At 39.6% G+C, this 17,747-nt stretch overlaps 1 protein-coding gene across 1 annotated transcript in view; it reads right to left on the bottom strand.

Moving 5' to 3' along the window:
• Positions 1–317: 317 nt before the first annotated feature.
• Positions 318–17,747, bottom strand: part of ropn1l (rhophilin associated tail protein 1-like) — a 40,558-nt gene continuing 23,128 nt past the window's right edge. Inside the window, exon 5 of the mRNA XM_043719240.2 lies at positions 318–564. Within this exon, the coding sequence (XP_043575175.2) occupies positions 480–564 (85 nt within the window). The 3' untranslated portion in view covers positions 318–479. The remainder of the gene's footprint in view (positions 565–17,747) is intronic.

Here is a 17,747-nt window from a genome sequence, read left to right as displayed (position 1 = left end):
AAGTGTTGAGGATGGGTTCTGGCTCTGTCAGGGCGGTGTTGCAGCACGGATCCCAGCAAATGCAATTCTAACAGGATGCCGCCATCTTGGATCCTCCACGTTTCATATTCTAAGCATTTTCTGATGAATTCTTTATTGCATTTATTAGTGATTATCTTATTTTGAAGATACCTAGTTCTAAACTGTCATATATGCATTCATTTGCACATAACGGTTCCTCAGGGATGCCCCCACGTTCTTTACAACAAATGGATTCTTTTTACAGTCAGCATAAAAAACAACAACAAAATGTACAGAATAGCAAAAAAAACTGCAAATCTTTGGAACAATGCAACTTTATTAAGCATGAAAATGATCAGTGTGGAATATATGAAGATTTTTGTTGGAGAGGTAAATTGTTGCTTGTTCTCTGTGTTAAGTTATACTTTTTTTAACCAATATTGAACATAATCTTGCAGGAACAAAAAGATTATGTTTAGTCATTTTGGAACTGCACTTGCTTCAGGTTGCTTTTTATTAAGTCGTTTGAAGTTTCTGGGTTGTATCAATCCACCTTGCTTATCCCTGAAACAAAATAGAAAAATCAAGTGATTAATAAACGACTTACTGTATCCTCCAAGATGATGAGAGAAAAAAATCATCAAATTCAGGTCTCATAATCTAAAGTACAACTTTACTGCATTCCATCACTTGCCATGTTACACACTATCATTTTCTATAAGAATATATCATTAAAAATAGTTCTAAAAGTCTCTTTCTTAGAGATAATTAAATTATATCTATTTCTGCACTTCGTTATTACAAAAATACAATTGCAAGGTTATGTCATTATTAAGTATGGATTGCCAGTACTAGCACCTTATTTAGTTAACTAGGCAGTATTAAACTAGGTGGAACAAAAGGACAGAAAGGACACACAATATAATGATCATCAATAGTAAGCATTGGAGCAACAAACTCTAAACTCATGTGAAAATATCCTTAACAAGAGTTGTGGGGCATGAGAGTTACAGGTCACACTTTCTTTCAAATATGTCCATATAATTCCTTTCTAATGTTACATGGTGTTTTAGCGCCACAGAGAGGAGTGGCTATTCCTGGTAGCTAGTTGAACAAAGACAATAATGCTATGAACCACTTGATTCTGTTTACGTGATGAGGAAATGTAGTTACAGTGTGGTTAAGGCACTTAGCTGAAGCACGTTTGGATGAATGCATTGCTGACAAGTATTCCCAAATACACAGATTGTTAGCTGAGCGAGGGTGGGGTTGTGATAGGGAATCAGCAGATTTCCTTACCCATGTTTGACCTGATGCCATGAGACTCCATGGGATCCAGTGTTCATGTCGAGGATTCCCAAAGGAACTCCCTCCTGACTGTGTTGCCACCTCTTGTAAAGGACACCTCATTTCCTCTTTATCTTACAGCATACTTCCTCAAAGGATTGCCTTAAGAGTAAAGTATTCCAACAGCAACAAGGGAAGCAGCAAATAGCAATGTCCCCAATCATTAACAGTGGCACCTTGACTCAATGTGTTAACATAGGATGAAAACTGATGAAGTGTACAAAGTGAGACTTGCCTTAGAAGAACAGAGACTTCAGAGGGTTACAGGGTGAGAGAACATTGGAGACATAAGGAGAAATTTGTATACACAGGTGAAAATACTTAAATAGACACGTTGTTACACCAGGAGCTAACATAGGTCAGTGAGCACTCTAGGCCATGGGAAAACAGAACTTGAGTGACAGAGTGCAAACCTGAATTGGCTGCTATTGTAAATGGGCTGTATAGTTGCAGCTGTGATCCACCTGACTGCAATGTTCTGCCAAACACCACTGGCCCACATTTCTTGCAATGACACCCTCATCTTCAGGAACCTACCTGCAAAACTTAAATCATCTATGCCAGTGAGGTGTCAGGGTAGGCCCAGCAAGCAGCTGTAGCTTGACAGTTGCAAGAGACGCAAGGCAAGGATGCTAGCCCATGCCTGGCCACTGTGAACCACCATGGCTCCCCAGTGAAGAAACATCCCAATTTTAAGATTCTCATCCTGGTTTTTAAATCCTTCCTAGGCCTTAACATTTCTAACCCCGTAATCTCTTCAAACACCCTAAGCCTGCAAGATACCTACACTCCTCTAATACTGGCCTCATTTGCATTTCCAGTTTTAATTGTCCCACCATTATACTGATGTCTTCAGTATTCTAGCCTCCGAGCGCTTGAATATGCTCCATACATTTTTCTGGCTCTCTGCTTTGCTTTCTTCCTTTAACACTCCTTAGGTTTTGGTCCTCCATAGAATACCTTCACATGGCTCATTGTAATGTTTAGCTCAAAATACTCCTGTGAAGCACTTTGCGATATTCTAAAATATTAAAGCTGCTGCATGCATAGGTGTTGGTGGTGTTGCGAATCAACTTCTAAGACTCGGTCACAAGAATAAAGATTTGATTTCTGTGGATAATTTGAAATGTACATCAAACTCAAAGGTCACCATGACTTGGAGGTGCCGGTGTTGGGCAGGGGTGGACAAAGTTAAAAATCACACAACACCAGGTTACAGTCCAACAAGCTTATTTCGAAGCGCTGCTCTGAAAGCTAGTGTGCTTCCAAATAAACCTGTTGGACTATAACCTGGTGTTGTGTGATTTTTAACTTAATCAAAATCAAAAGAAATGTTGAAGAGGATGAGAATGGAGGCAAAATAAAGTGGTAATGTTCCCGGAATTGTTGTTCATCATTTATCTACTAAGAAATTATGCTTATCTGATAGTACTTCCCTATACCACTACAGTAAATGCTCATGCTGTGCTCAATTTCTCATGCTTTGCTGTAACGAGCAACAGTGCATATAAAGGTTACTGTGTTTTCATTCAGTAAGATATATGTATGTATGAACCCCACAGTTACTGTGACAACGTGCAAATGGACTTGCAAAAATTGATTATATCAAGTACAGTACTCTGCATTTTTAACACATACATTACAGATTTCAAAATTTCTACTTCAAAGTTATATTCAGATGGAGATAATTTCCTGGGATAAAGTTTTAAAATGATGCACTTTTTAATACCTTATATAGGAAAGCTTATCAATTACTGGAAAAGATTTGAAGGAGGCAGGAAACCATGATTCCTTGATTTAAGAAACAAAATCATGAACTGCTGGAATAACTCAGCTGGTCAGGCAATACCTACCGAGAGATAGCAGAATTAATGTTTCAGGTTCAGGGACTATTCTTCAGCCTACATTAATTTATCATCATCTACACAAGCTGCTTAATCTGATACCTCTCAATGTTTTTTCAAAGAAATATTTGGTTTTGTCCCTTTTCCAGTAATGCAAAGTCTTAAATAAAGGAAAAAGCCAAAGAATTGCAGATGCTTGGAAATCAGAAACAATGTCATAAATTGCTGGAAAAAACTCAGCAGGTCAGGCAGCATTTTTGGAAGGAAAGTAGAGTTAATGTTTCGGGTCCAGTGACCATTCTGTGATTTTTAACTTCAATCCTAGAGACCTTTTAATTAGTTTCCTTTTGAATTTGTCCTTCAGTATTAGGTATTCTACTGTTTTTACAAGCAAAGACTAAGGTAGAATACTTACTAAATATCTTTGCACTTCTGATTTTATTGATCACAAGATTTCATCTTTCCTCCCCCTTTAACTTAATGTTGACCACCGGCTTGTTTTCACTTTCTTTTTTTCTGATTATATCCTGATTATATATCTCACAGCATTCTTCATATTTTCCCTACCTTTACATCATAAGCCTCTTAATGTTTTGCTGTCATTTCCTAATCATCGAATCTCATCTAGGCTGGGCTATATTCTTTTTCATGGACATTAGCTCATTTCCAGTCAAACGCATTTATCCTCAAATTCTATTTTGCTCTACCTATTTTCAACCTGAACTTAAGTTACTGTCATTCCTATATTCAGGTAATTGTTCTGAAGAAGGGTCACTTGTCTTGGAATGTTAATTGTGTTTTCTCAGCACAGATGTTGCCAGACCTGCTGAGTTCTTCTAGGAATTTGTTTTTCAGATCTCCAGCATCCACGGTCCTTCGATTTATTCAGGCATACAATGTCTAATTCATTACCAAGAACAGATCCGACAACAGCATTCTTTCATGGTGGGTACGTCACATGCTGATAATCAAAACATGGAGTTGCCAACCCTCCAAGACTGTCTTGGCCCCCAGAAATGGAAGATTAATTTCTGTGACTATGCATCAAAGAAACCAAGTGAAAAACCAAGTGGAGCATGAAACAAATTGCACTTTTTTATTTTCTTTGAACAATTTCATTTATTCATAATAATATAATTGAAGCTTCCTTTAAAAAAAATAGGCCTTTTCTATTAACATTAAAAATCACACAACACCAGGTAATAGTCCTACAGGCTTATTTGGAAGCACTAACTTTCAGAGTACTGCTCCTTCATTAGATTAGTCAAGACTAATCTAATTAGGGGAGAATTTTCTTTCATGTTGGCACATTATGAGTGTGTCGGGGAATATTGCTTCTAAATGAAACATTGTAATAAAACCTCTAGAAATATAGGAGAAAGTGAGGACTGCAGATGCTGGAGATCAGAGTTGAAGAGTGTGCTGCTGGAAAAACAGCCAGTCAGGCAACACCCAAGGAGCAGGAGAATCGATATTTCGAGCATAAGCCCTTCATCCTGATCAGGAAACGCTGATTCTCCTGCTCCTCACATGCTGCCTGACCAGCTGTGCTTTTTCAGCATCACTCTCTTCGACTGTAGAAATATAGCCAACCAGAGTGAATAAACCTAAAGGAATAGTTGAGTTGATTTGAAGATCCCCTCTCAATTTTAATTCAAAACTTTGTCAATAAGCTTCTTTATGCTAGTTACAGATAGATTATTTAACTCTGAGAGCAGTGATTTCTACCTCACAAACAGTGTCTGTGTCTTGCACTTCCACTCCCACTCTCACCATTGTTTCTTGCCTCTACACTAGCACAGTGCTATACTGGGCTAATGAATACTATTCGAGTCATAGATGTTTACAGTATGGAAACTGGCCCTTCAGCCTAACTTGTCTATGCTACCCAGTTTTCACAATTAAACTAGTCCCATTTGCCTGTCCTTGGTCGATATCCCTCCAGACCTATCCCATCCATAAACCTGTCCAAATGTTGTTTAAATGATGAAATTGTACTCGCCTCCATCACTAAATGTGGCAGCCCATTCCAGACACTCACCACCCTGTGAGAAAAAAATTGCCCCCATGGACCCTTTTGCATCTTTCCCCTCTCACCTTAAGCCTGTGTTCACTATTATGAACAGCTTCACATTAAGAATATCCCAACACAACTGTTGAGTTTCTTTTTAAATCTATTCAGATGTACTATTTAATGGCATAATCAACTGAATATTTGGAGGATACCATTAATGCATTGGAAAAAGGCATTGCCACTATAGGTATGTATTCTGGAGGATAAAATTTGGATGTAGACATTTAATGAAATTACAGCTGTTCTTAAAATAACTAAAAACACACACAAAAACCAACTTTGAAAATCAATTCTCTTAGCAAAAATGCCTTTGGCTGGCTCAACTGATTTACCATAAACAAACTTGAGAACAACAAACTGGGTAGTGGGTAATTTGTTATGTAGCATGCTGTCACATGAATTGTGGCTGAAGTCACTGAATGCTATAGGCAGCAGCTATTGGCCTAAATGTAATTGCTCATGCTTCTATCCTTGAATTAATTCTGTCCTTTAATAAAACTAACAGTTAAGAAAACTGCTCACTATATATAGTTCTGTTGTAGTTTGTTAAAGATGAATAATCAATTGATAACTTATATTGCAATGTTACAATCACATGCTAAGCTAAAAATTGTAAAACCAATTACTTGTAACTGTGCATGGAGGAACAGTCAGCATTTAGATAAGTTTGAGTCTTCCATTTAAATCTGTCAGTGTTTAAAATCAGTGTTTCACTTTTGGAATGCTTGTAAATCTTCTCACCAATGTTCTATCTTCTGGTTTACAAAATTTAATCCATCCCACAAAAGATCAGAAATAAATTTCTGTGTGAATTGTTCCACAGTCCTAAATGTTATTTTCAGCTCCAATATGTCGTTCAGCTCCAACTCCAATGCAGGTAATAGATTAACTATAGATTAAATTTTGTTTATTTATTCACAGGATGTGGATATAATTTGTTAGGGCATTTCAGCATTGTCCATCCTTGAACTGCACATTCCAGGAGGTGAAAAGTATAGGTACACCCACGCTGCTGTTAGGTCGGAAGTTCCAGGACTTTGACCCAACAACTCTGAAGGAATGAAAATGTAAATCCACGTCATGATGGTGTGAGTCTTGGAAGGGAACTTGCAGGTGGCAGTGCTCTCATGTATCTGTTACCTCTGTCCTTCTGATGGAGGTGACTGCACTTTGGAAGGTGTTGTCTTAGGACCCTCGATGCATCATAGAGTCGTAGAGATGTGCAGCATGGAAACAGACCCTTCGGTCCAACTCGTTCAAGCCGGCCAGATATCCTAACCTAATCTAGTCCCATTTACCAGCACTTGGCCCATATTCCTCTAAACCCTTCCTATTCATATATCCATCCAGATGCCTTTTAAATGTTGTAATTGTACCAGCCTCCACCACTTCCTCCGGCAGCTCGTTCCATACACGCACCAACTTCTGTGTGAAAAGTTGCCCCTTAGGTCCCTTTTATATCTCTCCCCTTCTCACCCTGAACCTATGCCCTTTAGGTCTGGACTCCCCCACCCGAGTGAAAAGACCTTGTCTCTTTCTCCTATCCACACCCCTCCATAAGAGTTTCTGCAATGCATCCTGTAGATGGTACAGTGCTATGCGTCAGTAGTACAGGGGCTGAATGTTGAAGGTGTTAGACAGAGTGGCAATCAAGTAGGCAGGCTCACATCTCCCACATTGCTGCCACATTAATTAGGTTTAGCAATTGCTATGAATCTGACCAGATCACTGATGGCTTCCAAGCCCACCAACATGTGCCATACTGAAAGGATTAAATCCAATTTGTTAATTCTATTCATTTGCTTATAGATGCTACTGTAGGCCTGTTCAGTATTTCAAACGTTTTCTGTTATTATTTCCACTACATCCTCTGGTTGGCTCTCCACAGATACTAACCAGTCTGCTGATAATTTTGAACACTTCTACTTTATTTCAAATTGCCAACATCCATGGCATTTTGCTTTTGTACTGATATATAACAAGTACATTAAAGTTGGTACATCAAAATTCAGAAAACATAGATACAACAAAATGCTTTGTGCAAATAACTATATCGTGGCATTGTGGGGTTTGTTTACCTACAACAATTAGATTCCGTGGCCTTAAAATGACCAACAAACTTGAAAAAGTCTACTTCAGTGGAATAATTAACAAAAATATTATGTAAAGCACAATTCTTTAATCAGTTTACTGCATGAAAAGTCACAGGAACCCAATTGAACAAGAGAAATTACTTGGATTGATATAAGGATGAGTTAAAGTATTTTATTTTGTTCATTCAAAGGATGTGGACATTGCTGGCTGGACCTATATATAATGCCCATCCCTAGGTGCCATTGAGCAGGTGGTAGTGAGCTGTCTTCTTGAACCACTGGAGACTAATTGGTGCTGGTAGACCCACAATACTGTTTGGAGCAAATTCCAGGATTTTGACCCAAGGGCATTGAAGGAATAATGATTTATTTCCAATTCAGGTTAATTATCATCTAGGAGGAAAACTTGCAGGTGGTGGTGTTCCCATATACTTGCTGCCCTTGTTCTTCTAGATGGAAATAGTTGTGTTTGAAAGCTGAATTGAATTGAACTTATTGTCACATGTACCAAGGCACAGTGAAAAACTTTGTCTTGCAAATAATACAGGCAGATCACATAGTTAAGTGGCACAGATACGTAAATAATAGGTAAACAGCAGCCAAAACAAAAACACAGGTACAGGCAAATGTTAAGAGTTTGTAGGTCCATTCAGCATTCTAACAACAGTAGGGTAGAAACTGTTACGAAACCAGCTGATGTGTGTGTTCAGGCTTCTGTACCTTCTCCCCGATGGTGAAGATTGTAGAAAAACATCACCAGGGTGGGATGGATCTTTGAGAATGCTGGCGGCCTTTCCTTGACAGTGGGCCTGGTAGATGGATTCTATAGCTGGGAGGTTGGCCTTTGTGATTGTTGTGGCTGAGTTCACCACTCTCTGTAACTTTCTCCAATCTTGAATGGTACAGTTGCCGTACCAGATAGTGGTACTTCCAGACAGAATGCTCTTGATGGCGCACCTATAAAAGTTGGCAAGGGTTTCACCCTTGGAAGGAAATGCCAAATTTCCTCAGCTGCCTGAGGAAGAAGAGCCGTTGTTGGGCCTTTGTAACCAATGCGTCCACATGAAGAGTCCAAGAAAGCTTGTTATGGAGGACCACTCCCAGGAGCTTGGCACTCTCCACTTGTTCCACCTCTGTGCTGTTAACGTGTAGGGGGCATGAGTAGCATCACGCTGAAAGTCAATAATGTGTTCCTTGGTTTTGCCGGCATTGAGAGCGAGGTTGTTCTCAGTTCACCATTTTTCTAGGTCTTCCACCTCCCGTCTGTAGTCTGTTTTGTCATCATCTGAGATTCGACCGACTATGGTGGTGTCATCAGCGAACTCGTAAATGGCATTTGTATTTGGCGACGCAGTCATGGGTATACAGTGAGTACAGTAGGAGGCTGAGTACGCAACCCTGGGGGGGGGCTCCAGTGTTGAGTGTTAGTGAGGATGAAATATTGTCCCCAATCTTCACAGGTGCTGCCTAAGAGGCCTTGTGAATTTCCACAGTGCACATTATAGATAGCGCACACAGCTAACATGGTCAGCAGAGGTGACAGCGAATGTTTGTGATGTGAATTAAGCAGACTACTTTATTGTGGATGGAGTCCAGCTTCTTGAACATTGTTGGAGATGCATTCAGCAAGGCATCCATCACACTCCTGATGTGTGCCTTGTAAATGGAGGATAATAGAGAGTCAGAAGGTGGATTAGTCACTGGAGAGATCCAAACATCTGACTTCACAGTATTTATATGGTTAGTCCAGTTCATTTTCTAATTAAAGATAAATTCCAAGTGATTGATAGTATGGGAGTAAGTGATGGTAATGCCATTGAACATCAAGGATGATGTTTAGATTATCTCTTGGTCATTGTCAGTCACTTATTTAGTGTTATGTTACCTACCAATTATGGCTGAAGCTTGAATATTGTCCTGGTTTTGTTGAACAGGCTGATACTATCTGAGGAGTCATGAATGTTGTTGCAGACTGTGCAATCATCAGTGATCATTCTCACTTCTGACCTTATGGAAGGAGGGTTGTTTAGGAAACAACTGAAGGGGGGTGGACCCAGGACACTACTCTGGGGAACTCCTGCAGTGATGTCCTAGAACTGAGATGACTGACCTCCAACAACGACAAACATCTTCATTTATGCAGGTATGATGCAATCAGTGGAGATATTTTCCCCAGATTCCCATTGACTCTACAATGAATTAATAACACTTAAATGGGTAGATGAAACCCAGTAAATCTATGCTTTTACTGGATGTTGATCCAGTGCACTTTGATCTCCTCTTGAACACAATGCCCAGAATCCTTTGATCCACTTAAAATGTCTTAAGACATTGTGCTCCATTTATATTTGAGGGAGATAATCCAGATGGAGTGCCGATTTCTGGATTGGGAACCTGGAAATGGCCATAGTTAGATTTTCAAAGAGCCAGCAACTTGATAGGCTGGCTCCAACAGTCCAGAGCAATAAAGGTCCAAGTTGGAGGGCCCGAGATTCGAGCGGCATGGTGGCTCAGTGGTTAGCATTGTTGCCTCACAGCACCAGGGACCAGGGTTTGATTCCAGCCTTGGGTGACTGTCTGCGTGAAGTTTGCACATTCTCCCCTTGTCTGTGTGGCTTTCCTTTGGATGCTCCGGTTTCCTCCCGCAGTCCAAAGATGTGCAGGTCAGGTAAACTGACCATGCTAAATTGCCCATTGTGTTCAGGGATGTGTAGGTTAGGTGCATTAGTCAGGGGTAAATGTTCAGTAATCAGGGATGGGAATGGATCTGGGTGGGTTACTCTTCAAAGGGTTGGAGTGGACTTGTTGGGCAAAATGGCCTGTTTCTACACTTTAGGGAATCTATGATTCTAGGTCAGTGGCAGCACAAGTCAGGAGTGTAATGGAACTGCCCACTTGCCTGATTGAGTGCAGCTCCAAGAAGACCCAAGAAGCTGACAGTTCGCGGCAAAGCAGCCATCTTGATTGTCATCACATCCTCAAAACTCCATTCACTCCACCACCAAGGATCCTTAGACAGCAATGGTCAAACCTATGGCTACTTCCATCCAGCAGGACAAGAGCAGCAGGTGCATGGAATCACCTCCACCTGCAAGGTCTTCACAAGCCACCCACCATCCAGACTTGGAAATACACTACCTATCTTTCAGTATAGCTGGGTCAAAATTCTGTAACTCCCTGCCAGCATCATGGGGGTTAAGCAGAATTTGTGCCAATTTCTAAGGTGTTTATGTTAATAACTGACTAACCTTAAATATTTAATATGTGGCCATTTGGAATGCCATTAAAAAGAGAGTCATGATAATACGAACTTTTTGTAAAAGTAATCTGAGTTTAACTTGTGTTAGAAAATGGCTGCTACATGTCACCTAATTATAGAACTACAACTTCAGTGTGGATTATAGAGAAATGCACAGACCTGGAAAGACTGATAAAATATCAGGACTTTGTAAACAGACAACGGAGGTATAAGAATTCAAAGAGAACGTCAAAAGTCAAACGACACCAGGTTATAGCTATGCTACTTCTTAAGGGGCATGGTCCGCTCCTGATGAAGAAATGGACTCCTGAAATATTCCAATTTCAAATAAACCTGTTGGACTATAACCTGATGTTATTTGATTTTTGACTTTGTCCACCCCAGTCCATCTCCACTTCAAAGAGAACAGCAGACAACAGGAAGAACTTCAAAGTGACTCACCATAACTTACTGCTTTGTGGCACCCTTAATTCCTCAACACACGCCTGTTACTCAGTTTTGAACTGTATAAAAACAGTCAAGGTGCCAAACTCCAGGAAGAAGGCACTCGGAGGTAAGGGGCCGGGGGGGGGGGGGGGGGGGGATGATTTGATTGAGGGATGATAAAGAGAAATGAAAAGGAACCATCTGTTGTGTTGAAAGAAAATCAAGCAGTGTGTAAAATCACAGAACTAGAGATGAACAAATAATCTTCTCTCTCTCTCTCTCAAACTACAATTGAGTTCCATTTGTATAAGAAAACACCAGCTAACCTATGGAAGCCATCACAGCTGTTGCATCTGATTTCCTCCTCATTTTAGCAAGAACGATCTCAAGCAACAAACTCCAACAATATACCACAGGAACTTATCAGACATTTCTCAGTATAAGTATTCTTTTGTCTTATCGGTATTTGATTTAATCTCAGTACCTCTAATTTTTTCAGTTAACATTTTTATCCCTTTCATAACTTTATCTCAGGGAGGGATTGGCAACGTGGTAAATATCACTAGACTGGTAATCCAGAATCCTAGACCAATATTCAGGGGAAACGGGTTCGCATCCTACTATGGCAGATGGTGAAATTTGAATTCAGTAAAGTTTAGAATAGAAATGTGGTCATGTAATCACTGTCGATTGTAATAAAAACCCATCATGTTCATGAATGTTCTGTAGGGGACGAAATCTGCCATCCTTATCCAGGCTGACCTACGTGTGACTCCAGACCCACAGCAACGTAGTTAACTCTTAACTGCCCTCTGAGCAATTAGAAATGGGCAATGATTGCTGACTTAGCCAGTGACAACTGCATCCCATGAATAAATAATAAAAAAATTCTGAAGGAAATTAATTAACTTTTAAGCTGTTGAGAAAAAGCTTGACTGCTAATTAGATTAGATTAGATTAGATTACTTACAGTGTGGAAACAGGCCCTTCGGCCCAACAAGTCCACACCGACCCGCCGAAGCGCAACCCACCCATTCCCCTACACTTACCCCTTTTACCTAACACTACGGGCAATTTAGCTTGGCCAATTCACCTGACCTGCACATCTTTGGACTGTGGGAGGAAACCGGAGCACCCGGAGGAAACCCACGCAGGCACGGGGAGAATGTGCAAACTCCACACAGTCAGTCACCTGAGGCGGGAATTGAACCCGGGTCTCTGGCGCTGTGAGGCAGCAGTGCTAACCACTGTGCCACCGTGCCGCTAATCTACTTAACTTAAATCATATGTTTTAAAAATGAGGCAAAAAAGGTCACCAAACAAGCACAGATTACTAACCAAGTGGCAGATAAATCAATATGGTTTTGACAAGATGGTTAAAAGTTTTGCTCTGTATTGACTGTATCTGTTACGTATATGTAAAATGTCAATGAAGTATACATGTTGATTGGTGTCACTTCTGAAGCCAAAGCTAAATCTTACACCAATTCTGAAGCAATTATACCATTTCACTTCTAAAACAAAATAGGAGCACAGCCTTCACACACAGTCTAACTGTGAAGTACAACTGTCCTATTCAAAATAATGAGGTTGGTAATTATTTTTCTATTGTATAGATTATGCTTTAGTGTGAAGACTCCCAGTGAAATTCAGTGATCTCTAGAGGACAGTTCTGCTGATAACTTTAATGAGCCTGTACAGGAACAGAAATGTTAAATAAGATAATTAAAAGCAATCCCATGACACCAGCTTGCACATCCTGGAAACACACATTTATCATTCAGTTGTGTAATGATAATTTTGTATTCAACTGAAGATCAGAAGGGTTTGTTTTTAAAGCAGTCAACACAAAGGTGACTATTTTGAACATTTTGGTTCTGATATAACAGAATATATGAAACATAGGGTGAATTATTGGCTGTTTAAAAGATACGTTTCGCCCACCAAAATAAGGGCTCCTTATTTCATTTTACATTCCAGATTCAGGTCTATTTATAAATTTCAAACAATCTCTGACCCAGGAAATCTTTATTACCTAGGCTCACATCTTTTGGAACCAGGATCCCTAATTTTGCTACAGTGAAGTAAAGGTCAACATTGACAAAAGGACTCACAGATAATCAGAAACATGATCTAGCAGACTAGCATGTTTACGTGGTATCCTGATTCCTGTATGAGAGTGCCGATAATCCGACTGAGTAGAATTTACCTCCTTTAATACCTTGTAAATATGCAAACTTTAGAGGGATAATGGGAGGAGGTGGCCCTTGCACGTCAATAAGGTCTTAACTACATTGACATAATGGATGAAAGTGCAGACAAGATTCAAAAGTACCTCATGAAGCAATTATCTACATTCAGTAACAATATTATGTTAGTAGATGCAATATAAAATAGAAAGTTGGAAAGGGCTACATAGGTATACAAAGTAAGTCTGTAACTCTGTGGCAAGTGGAGTTCAATGTGGAAAAGAGTGAGGTTATCTATTTTGGACTTAAGAATAAGTAGATATTTTCTAAATGGAATAAAGCTAAAGTTGTGGATGAACAGAAAGAGATTTGAAGATCCAAGTACGAATATTATTAAAAAAAACCTAGTGAGCAAGTACAAGACATAATTTAAAATAGTAACAGTCAAAATTAGAGTGGTGCTGGCAAAGCACAGCAGGTCAGGCAGCATCCAAGGAGCAGGAAAATCGATATTTCAGGCAAAAACCCTTCATTAGGACTTTCCTGACTCTAATCTCCAGCATCTGCACTACTCATTTCCATCCTTAAAATATGAACAGTATATTTAAGCTTTTATCTCGGAAGATCTGGAATATGAAGGGTGAAAGGTATGTTACAGAATTCCGATTGGTACCCACCTGGTTGATCACATATAACTCCAAGGTGTGCATCAGATCCACCAGAATGATAACCAGCACTGTAAGTGTTAAATTATAGACACAGGTTGCTTATATGCTTATATTTCCTAGCATATAGAGTATTCAGGGAAGTTCTGATTGATGTGTCAAAGATAATCAAAACTTTTAATGGGCTAGACATAGATAGATAGGTTCCCCTAGTGGGTAAGTCCAGAATACGGGAGCATAATCTTAAAATGAAGGCCAGGTAATTCAGGGTGATGCTAGAAGTTACTTCTTCACACAAAGGATAACGGAAATCTGGAACATAATCTCAAAAAAAAAGCTGTTGAGGCTGGTACAATTGGAAAATGAATATGAAAACCAATATTGGTTGGATCCTGAGCTCTTGGCATCTGAGCTCACAGAAAATACATCAGAAATGTTTTTGGAGGGTATAGGTTATACAAACAGGCTGGACAGGTTGGGACATTTTTCAATGGAGTGTAAGGGGTTGAGGGGTGATCTTATAGCAGTTTATAAAATCATGAGGGGCATAGATAAAAAGGTCTCTTCCCAAGTTCAAAAGTAGGGAGCATATTTTTAAGGTGAGAGGAGAAAGATTTAAAATGGACATGGGGGCATTGTTTTTCCTCAGAATTGATGTGTGGAATGAACTGCTAAAGGAAGTAGTGGTGTTTAAAAGACATTTGGATAAGTTCATGAATAGGAAAGATTTGGCAGGATATGGGCCAAATGTAGGCAGGTGGGACTAGTTTAGTTTAGGAACATGGTTGGCATGGACGAGTTGGACTGAAGGGTCTGTTTCCATACTAGATGACTCTATGAGTGCCAAATGTTTTCCACATTCAAAGGCCAACCACATGACTGTCATCCAGAAATATGTGTTAGGCTCACCATCACTTAATAGGAAGTAACAGGTTTATAACATCTTTTAATTTTTCCAGGAGGTAGTTCTTAAAATATTCCCTTGTAATCCCTGTCAATGCAAAGCAGCACTTCCTTAGATAACCAGTTCATATGGTGACAATTAACACATACGTCAGTGCTGGAGGTCTCTCTGGTTCTCAGTATAAGCTGCGTTTTGCATGAAAAGGTGCTGTGTACCCAGTTAAAAATGATTCACTGCTTCAAACTCAGATCCAGTTCTTAAAGGTTTTTGTAGTGCAAGTGATCAAAATATTAGTATCTAACACCAATGTATGACCATGCAATCACCAAATGTCCCAAAGGAGCAAGAGGTTAAAAGATAAAGATAATGTTCAATAAGTTTATTTATATAATGCCTTTATTGTGGTTGACTCTCAGTTAAAGGGCAGCTAGGCATAAGCTATAAATGCTGGCCAGTCAGTGATGCCCATGTCCCACAAGTGAAGAAAACAAAAGTAATAAAATGTCCAAGGCACTTCAAAGTGGTGTTACTAACAATATATGACAAGCCATAGAATGAAATGTTAAAATAAATGACCAAAAGTTTAATTAAAAAGATAGGTTTTAAGGACTGTCATAAAGGAGGAAGGGGAGATGGAGAGACAGAGATATGTGGGGAGGGAATTTCAGAAATTAAGGGCCCAGAGAACTGAAAGCAAGGCCAATGGAGATACAGCAACTAAAACCTGTTCACACAAGCAGACACAGGTAGTTTATTCACAGCACCTCGTATTATCCACTCTCAGCTGGCGTAAAATTATACCTACAAAGAGTGAGTTATATAAAGATCAGTTTCTATTCTAAATGAAAAGCATAGCATGCCAAATTATGGAAGATAATGCCTGTGGCCTTTAAAGTTAATAAAGAGTCAAAACAAGTCCACAATGACCTTATGATAAGGACAATGCTGGTTTCCTAGCAACACAATGCATGATAGCAAGGAGGTAAGAAGCTTTCGTCAGGATAATTCCACATCTCTATTCTTGGAGTTAATTACCAAACTTCAAATTTGATTTCGCTAGATTTAATATGGAGAATTCAACCTCTACCCTTGGGATCACATTATTTGATTTGTACAGAGGAAAAACAAATACAACAAATCCCCCCATGCTATCTTTCCACATTCTTTCAGCATTAACTGAGTTTGAAACATCTCTCTGTTACATCTTATTTAGTGCACTGTCTTTTCATGTCTTCCACATCACTAGTAGGTATTGCATTTAAGAAAAATGCTTTTCCCAGTGATTTTAGTGAGCTGGACTGAATATTGAGGGCTGAAGAGCTATGGGAATAATGTCAAAACTCCAAATCTTGATGTAGGACTTTGCTCACTCTTTCTAGAGACTTAGTTGTATGCATGCATTTTTGCTTAATAAAGATATCCCTTGATTCTCTGGGATGTGGATCTGCTCCTGAATTTTTTTGGACTTTGTAGTTTCTCCTTTTTGGTATATAACTGACCAGAGTTTATTTTTGGGGTCAATAGATATGAGGTTGGAAAAGCACAGCAGGTCAGACAACAACCGAGAAGAAGGAAAGTCAAAGTTTTGGGCCGAAACTCTTCGTTGGGACTGATTTAGTTTTGCCCTTAACTTCCCATTTTTACTTCCTTCCTACATTCCCAATTTCTTTAAAGTGCTGTTTTTTAGAGTTTCCCTTGCATTTTCGCTTTGGCTAACTTTTTAGAGCTGGAAAACTGCTTTCCTACAGTGGAAACAGTCTGCTCCCCCTGTTGATCAGTATTGCCATTAGTGGTAATCCATAAAATGGCTGCTGTACTACTTTCACACTTGTTCACCAGTTGTAAAGACTTTTGAGTGGGTGGTATTGGTTTCTTTTGACCTATTTCAAGTAACTGATTCAGCCGAAACCTTGGTACTTCCCAGGTCATTGCATGATTCAACTCCCTAACTTTGGGCCTTGTGGCGTATTGAATCGCTTTTATAAAAGTTAAGTATTCCTTTGATTCTTAAAATATTTGACAGTCTTCTATTGCATACTCTGATGATGACGTGGCTGGGAATAAGCTCATTTTTCAATGATCCATATCCAAAATAAGTGACAGCCCTCTAAGAAACAAATGGATTGGATTCCCCTGGTCTCTGGGAGCTTCCATTTTGGGTTGAAATATACATAGAATGTCTTTAGGACTGAGTCACATTCAATACATAGCTCCACACTATTTCCATTCTCAATGTATGGGAAGTACGGCCCATCAGTGCAAAAGGTAAGACGGAAGTATTTGATCTTCAGTAAGAAGTGCCGAGAGGATGATCCATTTCTACTTCAGAGTCCCCAGCACCACAGATATCAGTCTTCAGCCAATCAATTCATTCCACATAATATCAAGGACTGGTTGGATTTACTGGATACTGCAAACCCTCTGGGACCTGACACCATTCTGGCAATAGTACTGAAGATTTGTACTCCAGAACTTGCTGTACCCCTAGCCAAACTGTTCCAGTACAGCTACAATACTGGCATTTATCTGACATACCAGGTATGTCCTGTACACAATAGGATAAATTCAACATGATCAATTGTTGTCCCAACAATCTATTCTACATTATCAGTGAAGTGATGGAAGGCGCTATTGACAGTATTTTCAAAAACATTTTGCTCAGCAATAATCTGCTCATTGACACTCAGTTTAGATTCTGCCACAGCCACTCAGCTCCTAATTTCATGATAGCCTTGATTCCATCATGGATAAAACAGCTGAATTCCAGAGCTGAGGTGAAATTGACTGCCATTGATATCAAAGCCACATTTGACTGGGAGCCAGGCAAAAATTTACTCAATGGGAATCCGGGGAAAACTCCCTGATTGGTTACAGTCATACCTGGCATAAAGAAAGATGGTTGTGGTTGCTGGAGGACAGTCATCTCAACTCCAGGAAATCTCTGCA

The sequence above is a fragment of the Chiloscyllium plagiosum genome, unplaced genomic scaffold, assembly GCF_037043375.1.
Source record: "Chiloscyllium plagiosum isolate Xiang-an unplaced genomic scaffold, Cpla_swu_hap1 HiC_scaffold_34, whole genome shotgun sequence".
Taxonomy (NCBI): domain Eukaryota; kingdom Metazoa; phylum Chordata; class Chondrichthyes; order Orectolobiformes; family Hemiscylliidae; genus Chiloscyllium; species Chiloscyllium plagiosum.
The sequence above is the reverse complement of the archived record's forward strand: the minus strand, read 5'-3'. Positions and strand labels throughout refer to the sequence as shown.